Genomic DNA, 27,949 nt, shown 5'->3' with positions numbered 1-27,949 from the left:
AATATAAATACATAGATCACTCAATATAGAGTTATAAAAGTTGAATGTTTAAAAATCAGTAACGGGTTACAGATTGTGGACCAAGAGGCCACGTGTACAACAGACAGCGCAGCCAGGAGCGGGAAGAGACGACAAAGCAAAAGCAAAGTTGAAATTCAAATATTCTTTATAAGGACAACGGAAATTCTTGACATAATAGTGTGTCATTATCACCGACAAATAAAGCAGTTCATCTTCTAATGTACAAAAATATTTAAATAGCAACTGTAAAGAATACACACTTGTTCAAGTCTGATATTTGGTGGGCTGCTAACCTTCTACATAAATAACAGAGAGATGCTTCCATGTACAGATGACAGATCCTCGGGGAAAGAGCAATGTTCACAGTTACATGCACATCCACTGCACACTTCACCACAACAGGCTGACAGAAGCCAACTGAACATTTGTCTCCTCACAGACGAGTAAATGAAAAAAAAAAAAAAATCTACATCGAACAATAAAACCTCTTTATTCCATGTTGTAATGCTGATGCTGTAAACCAATGTTTACATCTCAAATCACTTATTGCTTAACATGTAAGCAGAGTCATCCAAAACAAACTCTGGATTTCATCTGGAGGAAGCAGAGAGAGACGCTTAAATACAATTGATTCCGGATCAATACGACGCCACACAGCGAGAGAAAGACACGTAAAAGAGGAAGTGACTGCAGTGGAACATCAAGTCCAAATATAGAGAGAACAAAGTCAAGGAGAAGCGTCTGCTGTCGCCTCACGCTGAAACAGCAGTTAATGCTCTACGGAGCTCAGCGAACAGAGGAGAAGCCCAAACACTTTCAGCGGTGCAAATCAATGTCTTCTGCCTCTCCGGCTTTGGAGCGGACTCCAAACTTTGGAGAGATTTCACATTTCGCAAAACATTCCTTTCACTTCACACATCATAAATAAGGCACGTGGTCACACGGTATATTCACTGTTGCCTGCTACTGTAACAGTTGGACTGCCATGGTAATGCTTCGCCTCAAACCAACATAAATAAGTTAGAAAACGTCTTCGACGGACGTACAGCACCTTAATATAACCGGTCGCTCTGGCGCCTCCCTGCAGGGCGTGTGGAGAACTGAATCAACTACTTGGAAAGGGAGATCCTGGTGCGTTTCGCTGGGGTAGACAGAATCTCCAGAGCCCTTTTCTTTGCCTTTTTGGCAGCACTGGGACCCGCACTGACGGGTCGCGCCTTGGTCCGAGTGCCGCTTCGCGTCATCGGCGACCTCGCGGCGAGTGTCTGCGAAAGGTTTCCAGACCTCGCGGCTCTCGTCAGCGTGCTACCGCTTTTCTTTGCAGGAGCCTGAGGAGCTGCTGCTTCCATCTTCTTCTGGGATCGAGTCAGGACTTGGTCACCTGCAGGTGTGACGTCTGCGCTCTGCTCAGCAGGTACAGCAACAACATTATTCTTTTTCGTATCGGGGTTCGGAGCCGTTTGTTTTGGCTGAACTTTGGCGACGCTCAGCCGGTCCAAAGGGCTTTTCCTCATTTCTCGTTTCTCAGATTCTTTCTGCTCAGCTTTGTTCCGCGATGAATCAGTCGCGTTTCGTGGCGATAACTTTGGAGACCCGATTCGTTGAGAACATCTCTTCGGAAACTCCGTTTTAGGATTCTTTGTAGGAGCTTTCTTCGTTTTCTGGACTTTAACGGCTTTGTCCAGTACTTTAGTTGAGGTCTTCCCCACCGCAGTTTTATTCGTTTGTGAGTTTTCAGTTGAGTCTTTTGCTTGTTTTGACGCTGGATTTTTGGGGCATTTCACCGTCAGTTTGGGGTTGGATTTCGACACCGTCTTTGACGTGGCCACCGTTTTAATATTCTTGGCCTTCAGACGCGACGTGTCTTGGAGTCTGGCCCCCGTGTGCTGGACCTGCATCTTCCCTCGGATGTTGGAATACTTCCTCAGGATCCTGGCGCTGGTGGGGTTCTTTGATTTGCTGGCTTTCTGACTTTGACTCTTCTGCTTGGGGATTTGGGCAGACATGCGGGACTTGGTGGGGGTCTGCGAGCTGCTCGGGGGGTCCCTCTTCCTGGCCTCCAGCCCCAACACTTTAGCGATCAACTTCTGACTCTTGGGGTTGCTCTTCACAGGCGAGGCGATTGCGAACTTCTTCAAATGCTTCTTCAAGCGCTCTGCCTGGAGACTGGGAAAGACTCCAAGAGAACCCCCGGATGAACCGGCCGCGCCGTGGAAGCACAACTGAGTTTCAGACGGAAGACGAGTGTTGACTTTTTTGACAATCACGAGGGACTTGGTTTCTGTCGACTCAAGGAACCAGCGGCAAATGCTGGAGAGGTCGAAGCCTCTCATGAAAAGCATCTGGACAGGAGAGTATTTCTGATGTTCTGGCACCTTTGGCTTCCGAATCCTGCGTTTACTTTTCCATATAACAGCTTGTCTGTCTGCTTTGTGTTTGCTCTTTGTTCCTGGCTGGCTTTCCTTGTCCAACTGCACCCAGCCCTTCTGCATCTTATCAAATCTGATGTTCAGGTTTGTTAGAAGCTGTTTGTTCTCCTCTCGATTCAGCAGCTCGAAGAATTTATCAGCCTTCTTGCAAGGCTCGGACCTCGATCTGCTGACAGTTTGGGGGGACAACTGGGGCCTCACAGATGAGACAGGTGAAGCTGGAGACCTCGGCACAGCCCGTGGGGTTTTTTTAGGGATCATCCTGTTTGGAGAACCAAAATCCAATTTCTTTGCAGCCGAGGAAGCATCACTAGTATCAGATGCAGGATGCCTTTGTGACCTCAAAGTTGGTTTCTGCGAATCAGACGCAGCGTGCAGGGAGCGTTCCGCCTTGCTGCTCTCACTTCTCAGGGGCATTCTGGTGGGCTTGTCAGCAACACTAGCCGGGGGTTCCGCAGACACCGCTTCACTGGGTGTCTGAGCCACGTCTTTTGTTTCAGTTTCGTTATGGTCACTGCATTTAATCGCCACTGATTCTGTTTCATGTTTACCAACAGCCGACTTCTCCCCAGTGGCCTTCAGGTGTTCGGCATCTTCTCTAAGCCTGGCAGATCGGAGTTTGGGCAGTGAGCTTTCTGACTTATCAACGTGTGGGGCTGCTAACTGCACCAGACCCGTTTGATCCAAGGGTTGCCGAGATGTGCAGCCAGGAGATGACTGACAGGCTTCAGCTTTTTGACTAGGAGAGGGCTGGGGTGGAGCTGCTCCAGTTTCAGAGCTGCCCAAATGTTCTCCGGCCTTGGCAGATCTCAGCTTTTGTTTGGCCTCAAACCTTTTTTCCTCGTCCCTCCGGGAGTCTTTGACTGTGGACTTGCTGGGTGCACTAGCTGGACGTACCTCATCAGCTCCAGATGTTGGAGGTGGAATGGGCGGAGGCAGGGGTGAAGATGGTTTAGTTCCAGGATCACCATTCTCACTGGCTTTCGCAGCTCGAAGTCTTTGTTTGGCTTGTAACCGTTTTGACTTGAACGTCTCTTCAGGATTGGTCTGTGACTTGTCTGTTTCGTGACTAGGTTGCATTGATGACTTTTTTGATGAACTGGCTATAGGTAATTTAGGAGCTTCAGGTGTTGGGGAAGAAATAAGTGGAGGATGAAGTGACGACTCCTCAGAGGAAGCAGAAGGTTGATGGGATGGACTGGTGGTTCCTTCATCATGCTTTTGAGATGAAGCAGAAGGTATTGGGCTACTATCCAGACCAGGGTTGGGCTTCACTGGGGAAGTAGGAAGTAGTGGGGCAGAACTCAGGAAATCTTCACTATGGTTTTCCACGGAGACTGGATCTTCCGTTTCTGTTGACTCAATGTGAGATGTCGCTGAGGACGAAGAAACTTGGTCAACGTCACATCGTGGAGAGGGAACTGCTTCCAGAGGTGAAGTCGAGAGTTCAGAGTTTGGAACTGTTGGTGGTGAAGGTAAAGATGGCTTTTTAGTCGTCGTCTGCAATTTGGAGGTGCTTGGTAAGGCAGCAGTTGCCTTCTGACTCGCCGACCTAAGTTGCCGCTTGGACTCGGGCTGTTCTGAGACGCTGGCTGAGTCGCTCAACTTTCTCTTTTCCCTTTTTATTTGCTTGACATTCACAAGAGGTTGAGACTTCAAGCAGGATGGTTTGTCAAGAACCTGCGCCGGTGTTTGCGGAAGAGCTGGCACTATATATGAGGGGTTTCCTTCCACTGCTGTGACTGCTCTCATAGTCGGTGCCTTTTTGGAATTTGCCTTCTCAGTTTTAGTAGTTAACGGGCCGCTCGGTAATTTGTGCCGCAGGCTTCTATCAGAGGCAGATACTGGCTTTCCATTTACATAGCCAACTATCACTTCTACTTGTTCTGGGGCAACACTCACTGATCCACGTTTTGTAAGTGAGGGAGGTAGTTCTTCATCAAGTGTTTTTGATGATACATGTTTTACATCTTCTACTGCTACTTCCATCACATGGACAGGTGAAACACTGTCATGGGTGGGAATGGCTTGCACGTTCCGTGGAACATTTTCACAGGTGTCTGGTGCCTGGTTTTCCTGAGGTTGGTTCTCTTCTTGCAATCCTTGCCTCTCCTCCTGGATCACCTCACCAGCCGCTTCTTGTGACAACTGCTCAACATCTGACTGTGAACCAGAATCATCTGCTGCAACATCGCCTGACGAAAGCAGAGTTTTGCCAACTTCTACGACAGCATCCCCACAGTCTTCCAACTGTTTGGTAGCAGTAGAGTCAGTGCTTCCTCCTTTCCTTTCAGTCCTGCTGTTTATTTTTGAGTTAACTGGAGTAACATTTTCCTCTCCTTCCCTTGCTGAAGCCTTGACATGGTCGTCTTTTGTGTCACACCTCACGAGAGGCTGTGGATCAGCGTCTTGTGTGGCCAGCTGTTGATCCGTCTGGCTGGTTTCGACACCAACGTCTGCTTCACTAACTGCAACTTCTACCACATCTTCTGAGCCTGCTATTGCGCGGTCAAACATATTGTCTGTAGACCCTGACTCAACAACAGTTTCCACGCACGTGCCAACAAAAGGCGTATCTACCGGGGGTACGCTCTCAGGTTTGGACATTGTTTGTTTGGGGGTGACCAATGTGATTAAATCCGGCATAGGATTGGGACAGTTGCCTCTTCCGGCCAGTGTTCGGACAGTTTTTACGACCCAGATGTCATCTGAATACAAGTGGCCTCTCGTGCTTTTTCTTGCATTACGACGTGGTGTCATGTGACGCTGTGGTTCTTTGAAACACTCTGTAATAGGTTTGTTAATATAAACGATGTCGCACTGACCAATATCTGGGTCTACGATTATCCTTTGAGCACATTCCTTTGCATTTTGTTCCATGGCTGCACGAATGCTCTTCCTTGCCGTCCGAGGCAAGTCCATCGGAACGCCGGCATGGACAGTAAATGGGCTTGCAGGTACATCTTTACAATGTCTGAAAGTCTTTTTGATCAGGTGACTCGAATGATTTTGTTTTTTAGAGCTAGAACTGAGTCTTGCAGAATGGATGCCTTTTGCGTGATCTGCCCGGTCTTCCGAATTTTCAAGGTCAGCTGAAATAGAAGTTGTCAAAACACACGACAACTTCTTCCCGGTGGCCACATTACTAGTCTTCATGATTTTCATCTTCAGAGGGACATGATCACTTTGACGGATGCCTGAAGTTTCCACAGGAGAAACTGCAAGCAGCGACTTTTTACACCCCGGCGAAGGAAGGTCAGCAGCCACAGCTGGAGTATTCACAGCACTCATCAAGGAGACGTGCGCTTTTTTCTTAACACTTGGCAGAGTTACAGAAACATCTTGGAGCTCCACCTTTGGGGTGGATGTGCACAGCGCCTTTATGTCACCAAACAATTTCACAGGGCTGGGTGTGCTGGGCTTTGCTGTGGAGCTGATGGCTTTCTGGGTGGAGGGCGGCGTACTTGAGAGTGCCTGCAGTTCCGTCTGAAGATAACCCAGAGTGCTCACGATTTGTCTTTGGTGGTGAGTGCACAGCTTGGCAATGAATTGTTCCAGTGATGGGGTGGACTGTAGCTCTTTGGCCTTCGCAAGACGCAAGTCCTGAGACTCACTAGATGAAAACAAGAAGACAATGAGTTAATAAAATGCTAGTCACCCATGCCCTCCCATACACACCTTTCAATAGTGTTAAAATAACAAGACTATCTAAAGATGCAAGTAAAACTTCACTTTCTTTAGGAAAGTACAACTAAAACTACTTCTGAACTGCAGTCTGACTCAACCTTTTTGACCAACAGCAGAAAAGCATCTATATAAATATCACAAAGTCATTTTAGTCACAATTTACACCCACTTACTTTATGTCTTTATTTTTTATAAATAGCAAAAACAGTGGAGTCAATAAAAGGGAGTAGTAAAGGATCTCATTTTGATTACTGGCACATTTCCAAATCAGGTTATCAGACGCAAATGACATCATCCTCCCATTCAATCCCCATCAAAGATGCTACGTCAAGAAAAACGGAGACCCACAAATCAGGTTTTTGGGGGGGCAATTGCATATTTATTAGAAGAATAAGTGATTTAAAGTGAATCTTCAATCCAGTGACTGACCAATTACAGTGTTACAACTAAAACAACTTCTTTGCACAGTGATTCTTTTAGTTACATTATACGTACATCGAGAAAATTTCACACATGCACAAGACATCAAGTAATGGTGGTGCACTTCAGTAAAACATGTCACGTCGATACCACTTGAGGAGCAGATACATTTAGGGGCGTTTACGTACAATAATAGTCAGGATTTTAAGCAGAGCAGGGAATATACAAGTACATGTGCTTCAAAAGAAAAATCAACAAAACATCAACCGCTCTCGAGGTCAAGTTTAAATCCAAATGTTTGCTTATAGAGTATGTTATCGAGGTAGTTTGACCCAAATCCATCTGAACCTTTTGATTCTTCTACATAACCAGTGAAGATCAGAATATATTATATATTATATATGTATATATATAAATATTTATCTTTTGACCTTTCTGAGAAACGCAATGTATTGAAAAAAGTCTATTCTAAAACATATTTGGAGTTTTGAGGAACAGTCTAAAAAGTGAAACAGTGGGAAATCTGTGTATGTAAATTCATTCGGAAAAGGCGTGTACAATAAGTGAGACGATTCAGCAGATAACAAAATAGCGACTGTTTACTTTTATTTTAAAATAAAATGTCCTTTGTGAGGCACAGAGAGCCGTCTGTCAAATTTTCAACATCGACAATCATTGTGCAAATGATAGAAAAATAGGGGGCGGGGCTTTTTAAACAAAACTATTTGTACTCCAAAGTATTCTTAGAAAAAAAGAAAACATCACTGATTCAAAAATATTTTTTAACAAAAATAACATCTCTTGCAAATGGACGTAGCCCATTGACTCAAGGGTTCGATCCCCGCTGGTGAAGTCGGAGGGGAAAAAAAATACCTGAATATTCAGTGTTGGGGTTTTGTACCTGAGGGGGTTTCTGTTCGTCTCACTTTGCGACACCATGCACCTGCCTCGTCCTTACAGAGCTACAGTACCAATACAGAAAGCAGAAGCGAACAAAACGACACGCCACATTTCACGCGCTTGGACGTGTCACGTCTTCACATCATCAGCGAAAAGCAATTTGGAAAGATCACATGTGAAACCGGTTTCACAACACTTCTTGTTCACAGTTCATTGAAAATAATTACGCCAACAAAACTCCATTAGTTCCAACACAAACTTCTTGAATGATAAAATTCACCGAACACCGTTGCATCGTCACATCTGACTCAGTCCATGCATGCAGGGAACACAATGTTTACTCTACACGTTCTAGGCAGAAATCAAAATCTTCGTGTACCATTTGCCTGCCGCGAGTCACACTCCTAAAATGCATCAGCATAAAATACAAGCACACTCGGGCTGCCTTATTCCTTTGCACCTATCGGGTATTGTGATTTTACACACCTATATACACGTACCATACCTATTGTACTTGTATTAAAGCCATTTACATTCATGGTTTCTTAAACTGTTAGTGATGGTTTCAACTTCATACTGCATTTCTAAAGAAAACAAAGCTTGAGATGGTGTGAGGAGGCAAGTCTGACTGCTATAGAAACAAAACACACCATATAATCACTTTAAAAGCGTACATTTCCATCAACTATCCCTAAATTCTTGCACATGAGCCCATGTCATTGACTGAGTGAGACAACCTAAAAATGTCAGCATGCACACGATTACGCATAGTATTTACAAGTAATTGAAAAAAAAACTTTGTGACCCAAATTCATATAAAAGTGTTACTTAATATTAGAAGGGTGAACTATCACGGTGGTAGACCATAAGAATAGAAACATTGGTATATGCATCAATTGGATTAAATTTAGCTACGATTACGTACAAATACTCATCAATTCATAACAATCATGTATATAGAGTTATTTCTTATTTTCCATGATTGTCGCTGCAAAAATCATTTCATATTTGTTTCAATTTATTGGGGAAATTTTTTTGATCTACCATTTCATGGGTCAAGATCTTATGTTGATAAATAAGCCGTTTTCAAAAACAAGAATCAGAATAAATAAGCTAAAAATATTTGTGTGTAAAACACAGAAAACACAACACAGAAACATCCCTGTATTTACATAATAAAACGTCTACGCTTGCAAAAACAACCACGACATGGTTGTCCTCTCCCAGATCCATTATGACCGTGACCATCCTGTTACTGCAGAAGTACTTTTCCGTTCCACTTTGTGAGTCAACTTCATAAAACGTGCTCTATTCTAAAACCTTGTTCCTGCCTCTCCAAACCACTGAACCACTGAGACGTGCTACAGCCGTGTAATAACCTGATCGTTGGATAACGGCAGCTCACCTGTTATCCAGAATGTCCTGAGGTTTAACTGTAATGCACACAGAGGTGTGAGGTCTTAACTATCAGAGAAGAGCGGCAACTCCAAAAGCGGCAGAGGAAACCGCTCTTGATGGCAGGAGAGTGACCCTCTCAAATGTTTTCTCGCCTTTGTAATGGCTTTACATCGCAAGTGTAAGTCCATCTGAAGGCAATACAGACCAGAGTTCGTGAAGACTATTCCCTGATATTCATAGCTGTGAGCGCGAGAGTCCGGACTAAGGCAATGATCCTGACAGCTGACTAGTGAGTTTCTGGTAGCATCTTAAAATATTGCTTTGGAGCTCTTCTTTAACAACAAAATATGTAACCCAAAATGTTAAAAGAAATACATTCAAAATACATGTATGCATTTGATAAACTTCCTGATAAAGTATCTGCTGTGTTTTAATATGAGGAAGTCACAGAGTGGTGGTAAATAATCATCTGAAGAGGCAGTGGTTGTGTCTCTACTTGAGTGTGTGTGTGATGCGTCAGTGACACAAGTATAAATGCATTTCAATGTTATCACACAAACTGGCGATATAGCGGTCACTAGTTTGGATGATTAAAAAAATAAGACATTAAAATAGTCAGCGTTAAGCAAGTCTCTTAGCAACAGTAGAAAAATATGAAGTAAATACCTTCTGCCTGAAAATCTGAATATAGTCATGTGATAAATAAATCTCATCTAATGAACTGCAGTCACGTATAATCTACTCTGCCAGTGGTGGAGAAAACTCTGTCAGGTATGAGGGCTGTTAGAGCTGAAAAAAATGGGCCAGGGGCTGAACTCAGTCCACTTCCAACGTGAGTAATTCCCATTATGTTTCAAGTGACCCAACTGGGAGTGCAAGGAGCTGCTCAAATTGGGTTTTGGAGATTCAGAGGCAGACCCAGGTGTTTACGCGCGTGACCCAAGAAGGTTATGCTCGACCACGCGCGCGCGTTTGGAGTCAAAAATTGACTGTTAAATAGGTTTCTGCTAGCACGACTAACTGCAAACTGCAAACTCCACCCACAAGCTGATCAATTTTTCAGCAGCTCCAACATACCATTGTAGAATTGAGGACTTCATCATGAAACATTTCAAAGAGACTGGTAAATCCACGGATGAGGCATGAAGATACTGCATATATAACTCTGGTGTATCGATAGCGTCAGAGAGTGCCATTCTTGAGTGTGATAAGGAAGGCTTCGCAGAGCTTATATCTGGCTTCATCTACAAAAGAGGCAGAAACTAAAATGCTTTTGAAGGCTAACACCGGCACTAAAATGCTACCAAAGGTTTGCAGTGAGGTCATTGAATGACGTGTGTACATACTTGTCGGAAACATCCTGAATCATTCCCTCAAAGAGGCTGTTTGAGGTTAGTTACGGCAAACTAGGCAACTGTTAGTTGATTATGTAATAAATGAGGTATATTTATGTGTATAAATCTGTTTCTCGATAAACTTAGTCACTGACAAGTTTTGCATTCCAGTATGAACATGTCCTGAGGTTCCATGAAGGCAATGAGACATACAATAAAAGTTGTTCCTACACAAGACAGCCACATACGAATCTCTCGTTCTTGTGATAGAATCTATACGAAGGATAATCTTCTGCTCAAACGCATTAAAACAACAACATCACTTCTATAGAGTAGTATGTTGAGTGACTATAGAGAGTTCTGTTGTTACAATTCCAGTGTCCAGTTCTGTAAAGTGTGCATTTGCAAAACAGTGACAAGAATTTCTTTTTCATTCTTGTAGCTAACTAAGAAGCTTGTCGGGAAAGTTACCATTTAAACCCTATAAATATGTTTCTGAAACACTGAATCTGGACAGTTGATCGAGGATCGCGAAAGAGGACCACTTTGTAATTGTCGAGATCCAAGTACTATAAAAGAGCCAGGGATTTTAAAATGCAACCATAATAAATATGCGAACAATAAATAAGTCAAAATTGAGAATAAATAAGGACGTATATACATATTCAACAACCAAGTGCCTAGAACGATTACGAGTACAGTTACGCTAAAACTGTTTTGGAATTATTCACAAATCACTATTAAATTTCACATTAAATTGGTTAAAATCATCTCAATCTTTCAGTTATTTCACTGTCTGGCAAATGCAATATTTGTCTTGTTAAAAACATCATCACATTGGGGTTATCTGCTTAGTGTCACATGTTTGGCGAGAGGCTTTCTTCATGCAATCCATTCCCATTCTCAGTGGACGGACTCACAGTTTCCTCAGAAACTAGCAACTGGAGGCTCTGCAGTTCTTTACTTTCAGGAGACTTTGAAACAGCCTGCTCCTCCAGTTGGCTGAGCAGCCTCAGTTTCTTTTTGGGGGGATGTTTCAAGGTCCCCAGTCGCTCTTTCACTTTGTATTCCAGGGTGCTGTGCGGAATGCCGTAGATGGACTGTGCTTTGGAGACACTCATTTTCCCGCCCATCACAACAACAATGGCCTCCTCCAGCAGCTCAGTGTTGTACTGCCGGTATCTTCCACGCTTCTTTCTTGGCTGTTTGTTTCCCAGATCTGAATCTAAATCCAAGGAGTGTCGGTCGTTGTCATATGACCAGAATTCTCTCTTCAAACTAGAAGCGCTGTAACCGTTACTCTTCTTCTGTCGGGGTAGAATGGAACAAAGCTTCTTCCCCAGACTATTTTCACTGAGTGAACCTGAATATTCAGAAGGTAGCTGATCCCAAGAGGAGTCTGGCTCGGTGGCCAAAGCTCGCACCTGAGGAATCTTGAGGTCAAAGGATGATTGAGAACCTGAGAAGCTGTGGTCTTGACAGGCATCCTGGTGGTTGCCATTCCCATTGGCCAGTGACTTTGAGAAAAGTTCAGCAGCTTCCAACAATCTGGGAATGTCTTTAAGGTGCTCCCTGGCCTCACAGTTGGCTTTTAGTTTAAGAAGCGCCCCAAAATGAGTTTTAGAATTCCAGGATCCGTTTTTGGAGAGGTCATGGTTTCTGGATCTGTGGTTATGGCCGAGAGGTGACTCTTGGTCGCTCTCCATACCAAGCTCCTCTTTGATGTGCAGAGAGTAAGCGAGAGACGAGGAAGGCTTAAAACGGGTGGAGTGGCCGAGATTCTCCCGCCTCCTCCCATCGTGTCCATCCGCTCTCAACGGTCGCCTGATTGAATGGAAGGAAATTGGGTGTAAGCAGAGCTTGCACAGTGCTTTTTTTCTCTAAAGGACGATGGGTTGGGGAGGGGAGGATGATGGCCACTCCTTTATTATAAGACCTTGCTTTGGTAACATCACTGTCAGAATAACCCTGGTCATGTGTGTGAAATTTGTTTCTATTTGTTTGGAAATAAAGAAGAGAGGAATTGAAAAGAAATCAGGTGCAAACCATAGAAAGTAGGGAAAACTTGAGTGATGTCAGAGAAGTAGGAACAACTACTTTTCAGAGCTGGAGAGCAGCTTGATTGTCATGAAAGTGAATGCATCAATATGTGAGACGTTATTTTGCGTGTATGCGTGTCTGTGACGTTACCACTGTACAAGCAAAGCAATAAAAGAGTTAGCCAGCAGAGGGTGGTAGTGTACCAAACATAAAAGCCAAGTGAGTGAACGTGACCATAAAAAACAGAAATTATTTCAAGATCTCATGTTATGCACAAAACAACATCAAAATCCTGCTACATTGTACTCTGTTTATTGATGGAGAGCACCATGCAAATCTGAAAGTGCTATTACGAATTTAAATTTTTCAACAGTGTAAAGAAACACTGCGTACCAAACATTTTTTTTATTACTCTGATTCCTACCGATGGACAGAATCAAAGGTCCAGCACAATTTTTGCCTGTTCTTTCGACATTTTATTGATCTAAATAATACCTTTTATCTGGAAAAGGCAATCGTAATATGTGACCATGATTCACAGTTGATTATAAATACTGTTACTCGCCAAATTGGCTTGAAATCTTGGTTTTAGGTTTAACATAAAAAAATAATAAAATAAATAAAATACCCTATTCTGGTGAGCAATTTCTATATCCAGAGGTTTAGCGTGTGGCTACCTTATCAAAACTCAAAAACAGCCAGTTGAGAAAAACGTTTTCACCAACCCTTTCTGGACTAGAATACATTTGGATATATTTTTTTTTATTTTATTTATATACGTTGATAAGTAGTATCCTCATATAACAATTCAATATCTATGTTTTTATAATGGTAGATTGCAGCACAGTCTTGCAGTAAATCGCCATCAAAGTTGACTCGCTGGAGAGTACACAGACCATAAGTGAACAAAAAAGACGATGATTACTGAAACCACAAGGTGTGATAACCAATGACTGCAAGCAGATGAACAGAACATGCATATTTGGGACAGTAAAGAAAAAAACGATAATGAACAATGAAGAAGCTTCACATTCAGGAAATACTGACATAACAAGGCCTGTTCTTGGTTATATTATCCCCCAACTCGCCACCCACTACACAAGGCTAACTGTTTCCACACCCCACCACATTAACTGAAAAGTGATTTTCAAAAGTTGCTTCATTTTACCTCCTAGAATATGAAGCATTGTGTCAACAAACAAACAAAAAAATGACTGTGACTGGGGTGCCTCTTACCCTTTGAGTGTGGAGGTGAGCGGGTAAAGACATGGGCTGCGGACTGGAGCGCTGCTACTGTTGCGGTTCTTTTTAATGGACAAATCCAGGACACCATCTGTTCAAATCCAGGAAATAACGAAAGTTAGGTGACTTTCCACAATGACAAGCTCACATCTGGATGCACACATGAACAGAAGTGCAGTCGAACTGAAGAGAGCAAATGACTTTGTGTCATTCTTTTCCATTGGTGCCAGTTTCACATTATCAGGCACAGATATTTTTACCATCTTAATACACATTCTCAGGCACCTTGTACCTAGTCTCTTAAAAGCATGAAGCATTCCTGTGACATATTAATACTGTGCATCATGAAGTGATTATTGTGGCACTACCTTGCTCACTGGGCTCAGACTGGGGCTTCTTGATTGTGAGGTCAAGAGGAGCATCCTGGTCAGCCATGAGGAGCTTGCTGAGAACAGGGTTCTGGCTGTGTGCTGGTCCGGCCACGACAGCTGCAGGGCTGCTGGGCGGTTGTTGTGGGTTCGGCAGACTTTGGTCAGAGCTTGGCTGGTTATCGGAGCAACTATCCTGAGGAGGGCTGGTTTTTGAGGTATATTCGGCAGCAAACTGTCGGATCATTCTCTGAAGGATCTCTCGAGCCACTACTGGAATGTGTGGGTCTGAGAAACTTGGCACATCTGAAAGGAATTGATGTAGTTATTTAACTAGTCGATAGAACACGTCAATTAAAATAAATAAAACACATCTGGTGAGAAGAGGCGCAGGCGGATGAGATTATTTTAGCTCAAGCCAGACTCGCCTTTTCTGCTGAGGACGGCATTCAGAAACTCTTCTGCTTGCTTTTCCAATTTGCTGATTGCGGCGTGGTCTTTGGCCAGTTGTGGTCTGAGAGTGTCTTGAAGCTCCTCCTTGTTTAATCCTATCAGGTGTTCCTGAATAGTTCAAAGTAAATAAGGAGTTAGACACCAATAATTGTAGATCTTACACAAGAAGTACAGACGCTGCTCTCTAAGGAGTCGAAGAACGCATACCTTAACTTTGTCTCGTCTCAAACAGCAGAACTGACAGTTTTCATCAAATGACCAGTCAGATGCAGCGACAGGCTCTAAATCTGTGGAAGAAGTATGTCATAAATATAGAGGAAACACTTTCACATTAATGGTAAACAGTTTTATAATCCTTTCAGCATTTCTAAGACTGGGCATTTTTAGATTAAAGTGAAGTGGAAACCATTAAGGAAATGGTCTTTTCCACAAAATATTTTCAGGATTTCCTGCAAATGCCTCCAAAAATACACAACAATAAATAACATACACTAAATATCATTAATATTTGGAATTCTTCATCATATACATTGTTCAAGAGCTGTAAAAGGGGGATTATGGGGATTATGAATGTTGGTTTTATTAATAATGCTGGTCGTCAAATGTTATTTGTACTTTGAACAACAAATCAAAACAGACCCGCTTCAAACTCCTTCAGGATGTTTCATAAACAGAGACTTTGGCCACAAATGTAGTTACATTTTCACGAGATCAGAAATTAAAATGAATGCATTTCCTCAGTGGGCAGTGATCAGTGCCTTGCTTTGTTTGAGCAGAACTGATTAAATCAAAATTCCATTCCACTTCATTATTATTATTACTGTTACTGCTGAACCAAAACGGCATAAACCGTGAAGGCATATAATACCAAGTATTGTTTCACTTTCATCACGCATTGAAAAACAATGTCTGAAGAACAGTGCACTCTCTAGCTCTGGCCCCACGCCATCTTACACACCAAGTTGGTGGAAAAACAATACTTGTTCTCATGTGGACTAGGGGGTGTCATGTAGACAGGAGTGAATGTAAGGGGGTACCAGATGGTACAAAGGCGACACAATGCAATCCAACTCAAAGAAAAGATTCTTAGCTCCGCACGCATTATTTAAAAATCCTTACCTTTGAATAGTTTTAGGTCTTCTACAAGCTCTGGACCAAAGAGACCCTCAAGAATGCTCTCAAAACCTGTAAGACAAAAACAGGCAGGTTTGGATGAGATTTATCTTCATATGCGCACAAACCACCTCTCCTTAATGCTGATGCTTTCACCCTCATAAATGTGTCTCTCCCGAATAGGAAGGGAAGAGAATAATGCTGCACATGTTGGAGATTTCACATGACGAGATCTTATCCGCTGGTTTCATCTTTGCGTCTTTTTGATCTTTGACAACCCCCCCACTATTAAAAACACACATCATATTTCACCCCAGGTTTTTACTTCCACATTAAATATATGTTCTCAATCCTTGTTGCCAGGCAACATAAGCAACTAAAGACTCGGGTATGTTTCATTCCAGGGACATTAAAAAGAAAACAGGACTGCAAGCTGGTGCTTTGAAAGTATCTTCTGCACTGAAGCCTAGTTGAGCTAATGGACATTTCCACGCTAAAAAAACACAAAAAGGAATCTGTACATTAAATCAGCCACAGAATGAACTGGATTTCAAAATGGTGTGTTCTGTCTCCCGCACTGAACAGTGCAGGCTTCACAGGACTTCACTTTGCAGTGCATTAACACAACATATAATGTCTGCTGACTGCTTGGGGGTCTGAATAACCAATTCAAAACCACTACATGCATTAAATCAAGCGCTAAAGAGGTCACATCTGTTCAGTGGACCAGATTTCAAATGTGTACATTAATCCAAATCTTACAGCAGGAAAGGATGTGTTCAACTCGATTGAGGAGAGAGCTACGCCACGTGTTAGGAAAGCTCAACATATATAAATTAGATTGAAATAAAAAAAAAGGCACAGTTACGATAACCAACTATAGCCCAATTAGTGCAGCCACATCACAATTAAGGCCTACTTACATCTGGTGTCCACAGCTGATATCAAGCCTCTCTCCACCACCACCACAACAGTGAATTCACTCAAAAGCTGTCATCTGCTAAAACCTCTCCTTCCAAACAAATTCCCACCCACTTTTAAACAGCCAAACAGAGAGAGCGAGACCGAGGGAGTATGAAGAGGAGGGGGGAGGGAGGGAGGGTAAAGTGGTGAAACACAGCCTTGCCTATAGCGGCAGCGTTTCTGGGTTACTGCACAGGACTTCAGCTGGAGCCATCCAATCCTACTTCTGAAATATTTCAGAGGCAGCGAGAGAAAGTAGGTCAGCCACTTTGACAGTACAGTGCAATGACATCTAACTACTCTTGAGGAATTCCGTTTCAGGCACTAAGAAGTGTGTTGAGAAATACCGTGACTCCGGGGCAAAGGCAACACGCTCTGAATATTTTGGTTATAAGTAAGAACCAATTGGAGACTAGATTAAAAAAAAAACAAGATACATATATATTTAGATACAGCAATAGCCTTCTTGCGGCATTAAATATTAATGACGATCATAGTCTTAAAATGTGTGCAAATTGCAGCATGATATAATGTGGACGTCATCTGTAGTGTTGCATCATGTTCTTGTGACAAGAACCTACAGATTGGACCAAATGATAGACAAACTTGGTTTAAGAATAACACACCTAATATTACTAATGCATCCGCAGGTTTATCTGGGAGATAAAAAACAAGCACTGTGACAGCCATCTTAACTGTTAAAAGCATCAGATAATTTTTGTGCCTCAGTGCACTGTGCTGTTGAGGCATTCCCAGCAACAGTAGCACATGGCATCTATTGTGTGGTATATGTTTAGGATGTTTCGTTCCTTAGGATGATTGGTTGTTAGTCAATTCACTTTACTCTGGTTTTTGTTTTCTTAGGAAAAGTGTCAGCTCTGCAAATAGGTGGTGCTCTGTCTTACCACATTACCACACACTAACCACATTATATTGACATGTTGACTTATGCAAAATATTTTAATGTACCAGAATTTGAATCCAAAATTATATCGAACCTAAACACAGAAAAATTGTTGGTTTTTGGTCAATATCCCCATGCATTTCTCTAGGGATGAGCGATATGGACTGAAAAAATTATCATAATAAATTCTGCTATTCTGGCAATAAAAATAATGGTCACAATAAGTATATTTTCATTTGATTATAGGTGTTTGGCACAGCATATTCTGTCTCGAAGAAACTATCTTATGATGAAACTCGCCAGTCGTTCTGTTCTCCGCATTAATGGAGTTTGTCTCAAACATCAACAGAGAATGCTGGACAATAATGCCAAACATGACAAATAAAATTATTTAATTCATATCATAATCACAATTATTCAAACGATAATTCATTGATTCAACATGTGCTGAAAAACCTGGCTATGCTGGCACTTGTGCCTGGGATGCAATTGTTTTCCTGAGATCCCTCAGAGAGGTCACTCCTTCGATTAAAAAAACGTATATTCACAAAGAGCGCTTTATCCACCACAGTCAAAGAATGAGCATGAGGAATAGTTCTCACTCATCCACTACCAAATAAGCAACAATTTTCGTAACATCTCCAACAAGCAACAAGCATGCTAGTGTTCCCCACTCCATGTAAACAGAGGTGTTGAGCACTCTCACTGACAGAGGCAGAGATGCGGAGCAGCTTCGCCATGGTAAGATTTTATTTAAAAAGAGGGCTACGTTTGTGTAGCGTCCTGCCACGCAACTTTACCTATATACGTGTCCAAGCGCGGTGCACCGCATCAGCAAAGAATGAGAGCGGCTGGGGAGAATTTACTGCCAGATGTAAATTGTAATCATAGGGATTGTTTTCAGCAGTAAATCGTGAATGATAAGTTATCGCCCATTCCACTCAAAGTTACCTCGCCAAAACAAATGTCCAGCTTCAAACACAGCAACATACTAAAGGATGAATGTTGAGATTCAACTGATGGAAATACTCAGAAATAATCAGAGAATCTTGGAAAATGTTTCTAATATAATTCATGCAATAAATAGCACTAATGGTAAAATAAAATGGGAAAATACAACAACTAAATAAAAGCCCTTCAATGCCAACATATTAATGCTCAGGGAGCATTATATCTAGTGAAGCTGCAGCCAAGTGAAGGACTCCATCAGGCTCCAGTGCTCTTTCATGCTTCAGTAAATCACTTCTTTACGTTGAAATAAAAAGAAAATCAGTCATTAATGTGCATTAGAAATTGCAGAGCTAAAACGGAACACTTGCAAATTAATTTAAAGAAAGTAGGTCACTCTTTTAGCTTCCACATAAGTCTAGTTTGAGGCAGGGTAATCAGATACTACTATGTACATAGGGTCTATAGGTACAAAGAGAATTAGGAACAAATCAAATAGCATTTGGGACAAAGATTTCAGGTTAATAAGGCAGGGAATCTTCGGTCTCCACCAAAATGGAAGGAAATACCTAGAGGCCTAATTGCTTTGACAGTATGTCACTCAGCCTCATTAAAAAAGTAATTTTATCCTAAATTGTTGGAAGCCATCTTACCTACTGATGTCTCCCTCTCACCGTCAGGGAGACCGAAATGGTTGTGTGCATTAGTCATCTACTTTTCCAGGAAGCACAATGCTATTGGAGACCATTTTGCCCGCTTCTGTATAGCAGTCCAAATATATACAGTCATTTGCCTTCGGGCGATTCAGAATTTAGTTCACAGCAGCATGACATCAGAAGTCACTGTGCTCCCACCAATGTCAAACACACATGAACAAGATTGGTATTGAAGTTCAGATGTAGAAGATGACTGTTCCAAACTGGAATTGGACATTATATTTTACCTTTTATGCAACCTCGTCTAATGTTATATCCAGCAAAACATCCACATCAAACCCCATTCAAATGAATAAAATACGACCAACTTAATTTTTTAGCACTTCAGTTCAACGATCATAAAAGCATTAAATAAATCAGAACTCATCTTTAAAACAACCAACCAACCTACCTACATGACGTCAGTGCCAAACTACACTTCAAAACAACTCAAACGTTGCATAATAATGAGTGAGGCCATGTTAAATATGAAGCATTTTGACGATGGTCCGGCATTTGAGTGTTTTATTCTCACGCAGTCAGTAAGCACAGTCCAGGTATCCAATTTAAGCGAAATTTGTGTATAAATACAATTTGTGTATTTATATTATATGCATATATTATGGTTGTGCAATTTGTGTAGCAATGTCAATTTCCCCAAAAGTTATGATCCATCACTTGATTTGGTATCACCATGTTGAAAGTGATCCACAATAAAGTGCAATGATTTTGGGAGAAACCTGGCATTTCATGATTTCATGACAGAAACATCCAGAACCGTAACATTTATATTAGAACATAATCTGCACCAGCAAACTGACAGTAGTGCAGCTGCAAATTGGCAGGAGAATAGAACCATGTTAAGTAGAGAGATCAGGGTTGTGTTTCAGTGAGGCTCCTTGTAGCTCAAGGTGAGCAGGGACACACCAATATGCTTTAGCCTCTCAGTGACCTACATCTCTAATACCCCACTCAAAGTGACAGGGACATGGGTCAAATCCAGCTTTGGTGAACCAGCCCCGCCACCTGGAACAAAAATTAATTTAATCATAGTGACACTTAAATGTCACTTCACCTTGCCTGAAAATGTAGAGACATGAAGTTGATCTATGAGAGGCAAATGGATGGGAGATTTATTTGGTAATGTAGTGCAGAATTTCAAACCATTGGGAAAAACTGACATTGAGAGAGGTTAAAGTGTTAAATCCAAATATCAGTCATGACACTTTGACCCTTTTTTAAGAAATATCGTGGAATATACGGTTTACGGTTCTTGAGTGAACAGCTTTTCAGAGGCAGGCTCCTTCTCAGCATCGCTGACAGACAGCTCCTCTCCAAATTCTAGTTGACAGCTTGCACTAGACTAGACCAATAACGCTCCGCCAGCTCATGCAGGCCCTTTAAAAAAAAATCCTCTTATGTCTCATTATTCGATCTGCCCTGAATGTGAAAGTTATTGTGAGCATCGATTCGTGTGTGCACTGCGTCTCATCCAGAGAATGTGTTGCTACAATTATCAGCATGCATTCCTCCGCCCTGTAAGTGTCATGAATAGCAGAAAGTAAAACATGTGATTAGCAAATGACATTATTGTGTACGTTTGAAGGCTTTGCACCGCGAGGATTTGAATTCAAGTAATTAGCGTGTCCTTTTGTCAGCCTCATAATGTCACAGAAAATGCATATTTAAACCATAGTAACAATGAGAGCATCGGTGAAGGGAATTTTTTTTTTTTAAAGAGAGAAAATCAGGATCTGGCCATCACTAAATAAAAGACAAATACGATCATATTCATCAGAGCCGGAGGCACCATCTGACTGATGAATAAATTCACATCCATTACATTCCCCAATATGGCTCTACTGTTTCAGTAGAGGAAAAAAAGGCTTAGGGAGCGATGCCAGTAGATATGGCTGCGCCCTGTTCTGGCAGTGATCGTCAAAGATGGTGCGGCAGCATAATTGATTCCTCCGGAAATATTCATGCATGTTTTCAGAGGACTCCATGCTCTGCTAAAAATATGCAGTTTCTCTGAAGCTGTGCAGTCGGCGAAGCAGAACGGCCACAAGACACCCATACATGTGCTTTTAGAAATAGGGCAAGGATACAAATGAGTGGCTCAGATTTGAATTCCAGCGTGCACGAGTACGACACAAAAATTAACTTAAGCAGCGCTTTGCTTCCCTGTTACTAATATGGTTGATGTTTCAATTAGCTAAATCCGGAGGAAGCAACCCCTTGAAGGCAGAGTGAATTCCACTTGAACTGAATGCAACATGCAAATGTATTTAATAACATTAAGGCTCTTTCTGCAGTTCAGACAAATTAGACAATTGGAATAGATCTTAAGATGGCACTGCACAAAATCAGAGCACACTCTCACGATGAAATTATGACTGTGTTGGAGACGGGCTAAAATAAAGGAGTGAAATACAAATGAAATAAAGAGTTTGAGAAAAGTGTCTGGATATTAATGTGGGACCTTAAATCTGCCAAAAACAAAAACCTCTCAACTCTGATGAGAAGTGAAGACTGAAGTCGAGAAGAACGAGAAATGGCCACTGAACTCAGGGAAATCAAAACCATGGAAAACAGCTCTGATTTGATACAAACCTGACAACTGGCTGGTTGTTGAAATAGACATGTCAAAAAAAGCACCAAACTGCAGCGCTTTAGGAGGGAAGACCCACCCTTTCTCTGATGCTACAGTGCTGCTGAGGCTGTGCAGCGCTGCATCAACCCCCACTCGGCCCATCCCCCACTGTAACTACTGTACACTCACTACAACTCGGGGAGGGAGAAGAGGAGCTGCCTTCAGTAAAAACCTTTTGTTGAAATCAAACATCAGTCTCTGGAGGAAGCCAACATCATTCCATTGATTAGACGTTTCTACACGTCCGCCCTACGGCATCTAGGATGATTGAAATCTGGGTTGGGAGGCAGAAATCAACTTTCATTTCAAATAAAGACGCTCACTAACTGCTGTTTTACTAATTGATGCAATGAGAAAAGGCATCCATGGCAAAAGTTGCACCAATGAGTGAAGCTTCAGTGCATAACTATTTTTATTCAGCATGATATCCAAGCAGCAACATGCCCTTTTGTTTCACCAACACAAGCGGGATTAAAACATGAGCAAGGGTGTGCTCATGAGCAAAGCGGCGCATGTCAGATCGCAGCAAAACACAATGTTTATTACAAGCAATATACAGCAGCTGCGTCAGAGAGCGCAGCGGCGAGATGGTCGTGTTCAGCACAAAAAAAAGCCCTCGCTGAATTCTTAACGTGATATGATGGAAACTGACGTTTTAATGGTGTAACAGTGCACAACACAGATACTTGACACCGTTCCACTTTAAAGCCACGAGATGTTGCCTACACAGGATTTCAGGAAGACGATCAGCCTTTTCGCTATTGTTTTGCAAATAGGTTATTTCCATTTGCAAATTTGGGATATCTAGGCCAAGAGCGCACCAGAAGGGGTGTGAAAATGGGCCACGCGCACGCTTAAATTAAACATTAGACAATCTGCCTGGTGACAATGGAGCTTTTTGGCCGCGTTAATGCATGCCAAATACCAGTCACCCACATGTTAAAGAGTACAATTTTGGTATTTACAAAATTACCATAGATTTGCACGGAACACACAGGAGCAAACACAGTGTGCATCTGGGGGATGATGGCCAATGAACACAAGTATAAGCAAATAACAGACAATTGTGTCTGCAGTTCAACAGGACAATTGTTCTTGTCTGTGGTCCACAGTTTTACTGCTTATATACACAAAGACAAAATGGCCATGTCAGCGTCAGCAGGGTGGCAGTGGTGGTGTGAAGCCCATTTCTCCAAAAAGGCAAACAGAAGTGCGTTGTTGTAATCATGGACTGAGAAAGCCATTCTGCCACATCAGACTGACGTCATCACACAAAGCTACATCTTTTGAGGTTGACAATTATAACGCAAACACAATGGACAATAGCAAATCTGTACCACACGTTGCCCCCCTTCTTCTCTTGGTGTTCACGCAACCCTCTCCCATCTTTGAGCCTGGAGGTATTTCAGGATTAGTGAACACCTACCTGATATATTATTAAGACTGATCTACAGCAACAACAGTCAAACTGGTAATGAAATATTCACTCCGACTAAAACAACATGTTATTATAACCAATTCTGAGCATAAGCATTGAAGTGAAAGTCAGTCTGACAGTCAGGGCTTTCATGCTTGAAGTGATAGTCTAATAAGAATTCAAGAAGGTAAGGAAACACCTCATATATTCCACCAAATAAACGTAAAGGTGTGTATATCTGAGCACAGTAGGAATACAATTATTCAAAGAACAAGCACTAGTGTATATATGGGTAATGGGTAATTAAGACAGAGCTACCAAAGGTTGTTGTTGCAGAATGAAAGAACAAACAATTTAAAGAAGGTTCTTCACAGCGACAAATTTACATAAAGCATAAAGCACCGCCTGTTTCAATGAACCAACGTATTTTTTAAATTACATTACAATAAGCAGTCACAAAAAGAGAGAAGTCTGTGTCACAGATATTTTTTTTCTAGACATAGCAGGAGCCTGGTCGAAGGATACATGAGAGAATATCATGCACAGAATTTGGGTGTATATTAATGGGTCTGGCTACAGCTTCATAATGGGGCTTGCAGCAACATGAATGACCTAAGTGCTATAATTACAAGTCAGCTTCTGCAGAAAAAGGTAGCTAGGCGACAGAGGCCATGCTTTATGTCAACCTTTTCAAAACTCATACAGCACATGACATGAAGCACAGCTGTCAGAGGTTGCGGTAACGTCGACTACTCCCTTGACTTTGCTTATCAATAAACCCTTCTTGCGCACTACACTTATCACTGGTGAGTGAGAGGCTGTTTAAAATAATTTACATTCCTGTCATTCCACATTGCAGCACTGATGGCAGCTTTATATAAGCGCTTCCTCACCGAGTCAAAAATGTTGGTCATACATGGAATGCATGCCTAATATAACATGTTTCAATAGAGCATGCAGAGAGCGATTTTACTTGTGATTGATTTAATGTGACATTTTGAGACCAGCGTCATCAGAAGTGCAGCTGGGAGAGCGAAACGCTATGCTGGCTGTTTTAATATTCTGCTTTAATTCTGGGATCGAATGTTGGGAGATACATAACATACATAAATGTATGTACAGCCATTAAATTTGTAACTATGCGGTTTAAAAATGGCACAAAGACATGGCATTAAAATGAATAATTCACAGTGGCTGAAGGTCTTTACTTTAAATTCAGAGTAGGAAAAAAAAGGAAATGACATTATGTTGAGGAGGATAAGACAAGGATAAACATCTCTTCTTTGCCATTTTATTCCTTGCTTTTTATTTGATATTAAGTCAAAAGAGAACCTGAAGCAAGGACAGCTTAAAGACTGTGTTTTCCTTTAAAATACTCAAATGCATTCATCCATGTAAATATGTATGTTAGAATCTTTTTTGCCTTTGCAACATGGTTAATATTTAAAGTGTTGGCCTTGCCTTATGTTGTAATATGCGCCTTGCTGTTACATAAAATATATCCCTTTTCTAGCCATATCCAACCACTTAAACACCAGTTAGAGTCAAAATGACTCACCCTCTTGTTTGGCTTTAAACAGGAAGTGGTAATCCCCTTGTCAGTTTGTTTACATATAAAAACTAATCTGTATAAAACCAAAGATTTGTTGTTGATGTTGTTATTACACATAATGCATTTTAATATCAAGACAACATTACTTACAGACGCCTTCCTTTAAATACGAAACACAATTCCTTCATAATTTCATGTCTGGGTCACTATACATTGTCGAGAAAGCATTTTTCGTGTCATGTGACCACTGCAGTCATGTAACACTTCTGCTTCCAGCAGTTGCACAGGTACATATAGCAGTTGCCCACCATGAAATGGAAAAACCTCTTTGCTTAATAAAGTCAAAATTGATAACAAAAAAAGGAAATGGCAACCTCCCATCCAAATATATCGTTTTATTCGATCAATATAATTTGATATCTTTCTTAGATATAGAAATACTAACAATTTTAGTCAAATTCAAATGAGCAGATTTGGACAGTAGGTGGCAGTAGTATTACTACACCCCCTTGAGCTACACACACAGTAAATGAAGAAAAAAATAGCATACATAGATCAGCTCTCATTTCAAAACAGCAACCAATTATTTTCAAAGGATTTGTGGATCTAAATGGTAATTATAAACACAAAAAACATTTGTTAAATATCACACAAGATCACAGGCAGAGGGAACACTGATAAACGGACCAAATTCTCAGATAACCGGCCAGCGACCGTTTCTGCAGCCCCCAAAACCAGTGAAACCTGTCTATCTACAAACAGCTAAAGATGACACTTCTGACCATCTATTGGTGTGATGCTCGAAGAGTGAAGGTGCAAATAATACCAAAGTGATGCAGCTTTCAGAGGTGAATCCGCAGCTTTCACACGTCAGCTTGACGCTGAAAAGTTTGCCGAATCTATTTGACAGTAGGCAGCAATCTTTTATGAAAACGCATTCATTCAGGAATTTAAAACCAAAGAGATTAGTCTTTAGCTTGTCATGGAGGGACTAGCTCTTAACGCACTTTGAGAGTGAATAAAACCAGTCTTTGCATGAAAAGACTTGGCCATAGAGACACTGCATTAATAAAGTACATTAAAAACACCCACCATTACAGAATCAAATTGCTTTCAAATGGTATGGGATGTCTGCATTCTTCAGCTTCTTAGCTCGACACAAGTGCCTACTATGATCCTAAATCCAGCCAACTTGTCATCCGACCTTTCATCACTGCTGAACAAGCAGGTCCTCACAACGCAGTTGTCAGTACACGAAGACACTTGAGTCACGTTGCTAGCTTTGATCTTGAAAATAAGACGGATACAAAGGTGTTTATTATCATTGTAGCCAACGCTGTAGGCCGGGGCTTCCTCGGTGAAAGGAAACAAACTCATGGATGTTGGGCATAGCAGCTCCACGCAACTCTCAGCCCTAAAGATGTTTGACCTCCCCCACCCAAAACTACAGTATCATCACACGAGAACGCGCATTTAAGCACACGGCCTCTGTTGTTTAGCCGACGCAATGCATAATTCCTGTACGACACTCCCTTTAAAGCGTTGCCCTTTAAACAAAGTAACGCACGACAGAGCATTTCTAAATAACTTTTACCAATAAGAAACACTCGAGCACGACACACGAGTCGGTGCACAACATGACTTTAGAGAAGTGAACCCAGCAACCCGGTAGGGGAAACAGTTGAAGACAAAAGTCGCTCGGGGGATGAGCGTTCAGTAATACACGTTTATTTACGTCTATATCTTCACGAACACGAGGAATTCAAAGCGCAAACACGGTGGGCAGCGAGAGGCATCATCCTTACCTACGCAGTGGATGAGTTTGTGCCGCCAAGAGTCCAGTTCCTGCCGAAAGCCGCGCCTGTCGATTGTGCATTGCTGCCTTTTACACTGACTCGCCATTTTCTATCGTTCTTCTCTGGCGGGCACCCGCACGGAAGGAGGAAGCGCGAGGCCCACAGGGACGCGCGCGTCGCCGCCGCATGGGGGAAGGGGAGGGGGGAGCGCGCGCGCGAGAGAGAAGTGGGCTTCAGTCAAACACGTTCATCAATACCTTCCCAAATGTAAACACCAGTAATTCTCCGGATCACGTGGGCAGCAAACGTTGCTGTAACCACACGGTAATAACTTGAAATGTTAATTCACAACGTTGACATGGTTGGACGAGAGATCGAAGGCTAATTTTAGCATGTAGCATGAACGTGGACAGTTTCAGAAAACACAGATTATCCTCCCTCACCTCCCACTGTGCTTCTGAACACAAACACTGGCTCCATCCGCTGTCGTCAAATTCTCTTCCATCCACATGAGTTTCACTGGAAGATTCACACTCTGAAGCTCATCTGGCTGGACGCCTTTAATCCGGGTGGCGCACAGTATTGACATGCATTGTATTTGTAGGTGATCTATTTTTTGGTGTCTGTTTTATTAACATTTAATATCATTTGGAGCCAACTGCATGCATCTAATGCTATTGCATGTATCGTGTATCATGACTCACTATGTTGTTGGGATGGCACGTCATGGATCGGTGAATCTCTGCCCCTCTAACAAAACATGAGATTCACCATACATAACGTTGCTTGTCTGACTTGAACCATAAGGTTACAAAACCTGTGTCGACTGCCTAGTTATGAAGAAAAGCAAATCATTTTTAGGTGATTTATAATGCAACAAGAAAATGTATTGGTCTGGAATATTGCCACAGAATTCACTTCAATGAGAAAGAGAGAAAAAAATCAATGTTTCTCTTTGCTCTGACCTATTACATATTCCAACTTGAGTTTTGAACCGGGGAGGAATGAGGGGGTGCAGGGGGATATTGTGTATTAATATTCATCAGTGTGATCATCTGGCTTGCATTTCCTGAAGGTTCACCATGCACCTGGGAGGAGACCACAGAACAGTCATTGGAATTGATGTCAGCTTTGACGGAAGAATTTTTATCGCCATAAAACTCTGCTTTAATATCTAGCTTTTTCCAATTTCTTGATTGTAAATAAATGAAGCTTTTGAATTGTTGTTTTGGGAAGGGATTGGGTTGTTTTATAACATGGAATGTGTACAAACTGCAAAATACCTAAGCGCAGTTACGGTGGATGAAAACACTACTGAAATGAAAATCTGTCAAGAACCCAACTCAAACTCTTGTGTTTCTTGATCTGGACTAGACTAGACAGCGGGGAAATGTTGGTGGTAACAGCAGCATACAGTTACTAATGCTAAAGACATTCAAGACAGTAAGACAAGTTCTAGTATTTTAATTTGCAGACATTGCAACATAGTTTGGTCCTGAGAGAATCTGTTAATGCAGCCTCATTCCAGTTTTATCTTGTAATTACATCATTATTACCAGTTGCATTGCTTGGGATGTAGCTGGTGGTGTGAATGTACCTTTAGAGTGAAAGAGCAA

General features: G+C 41.9%; 1 protein-coding gene across 2 annotated transcripts; it reads right to left on the bottom strand.

The window, feature by feature from the left end:
• Positions 1 to 11: 11 nt before the first annotated feature.
• LOC128764780 (ligand-dependent corepressor-like) lies at positions 12 to 26,480 on the bottom strand. Of its 2 annotated transcripts, none has more exons than XM_053874908.1 (7): positions 26,343 to 26,480; positions 15,412 to 15,477; positions 14,500 to 14,579; positions 14,268 to 14,400; positions 13,840 to 14,145; positions 13,466 to 13,562; positions 12 to 6,063 (listed from the first exon to the last, which is right to left on the bottom strand). In XM_053874908.1, exons 1-7 carry the CDS (start codon positions 26,437 to 26,439, stop codon positions 1,131 to 1,133), a joined length of 5,712 nt encoding a protein of 1,903 aa, XP_053730883.1. In that variant the 5' UTR covers positions 26,440 to 26,480; the 3' UTR covers positions 12 to 1,130. The 2 variants fall into 2 exon arrangements, with proteins under 2 accessions (XP_053730883.1, XP_053730884.1); XM_053874909.1 differs by lacking the exon at positions 12 to 6,063 and adding an exon at positions 6,312 to 12,013.
• Between the last annotated feature and the right edge of the window lie 1,469 nt (positions 26,481 to 27,949).

Source organism: Synchiropus splendidus, chromosome 9 (genome assembly GCF_027744825.2).
Source record: "Synchiropus splendidus isolate RoL2022-P1 chromosome 9, RoL_Sspl_1.0, whole genome shotgun sequence".
NCBI lineage: Eukaryota > Metazoa > Chordata > Actinopteri > Syngnathiformes > Callionymidae > Synchiropus > Synchiropus splendidus.
Note: the sequence above shows the minus strand (reverse complement) of the source record. Positions and strands in the feature narration are given on the sequence as shown.

Bases quoted from the DNA above. Each gene is read 5' to 3' on its own strand.
- LOC128764780 (XM_053874908.1), bottom strand. From the start codon at position 26,439: ATGGCGAGTCAGTGTAAAAGGCAGCAATGCACAATCGACAGGCGCGGC. The intron at 15,478-26,342 runs GTAAGGATGATG...TTTGTCTTACAG, and splicing joins CAAACTCATCCACTGCGTAG to GTTTTGAGAGCATTCTTGAG. The intron at 6,064-13,465 runs GTAAGAGGCACC...GTTTTCATCTAG, and splicing joins CTCACCTCCACACTCAAAGG to TGAGTCTCAGGACTTGCGTC.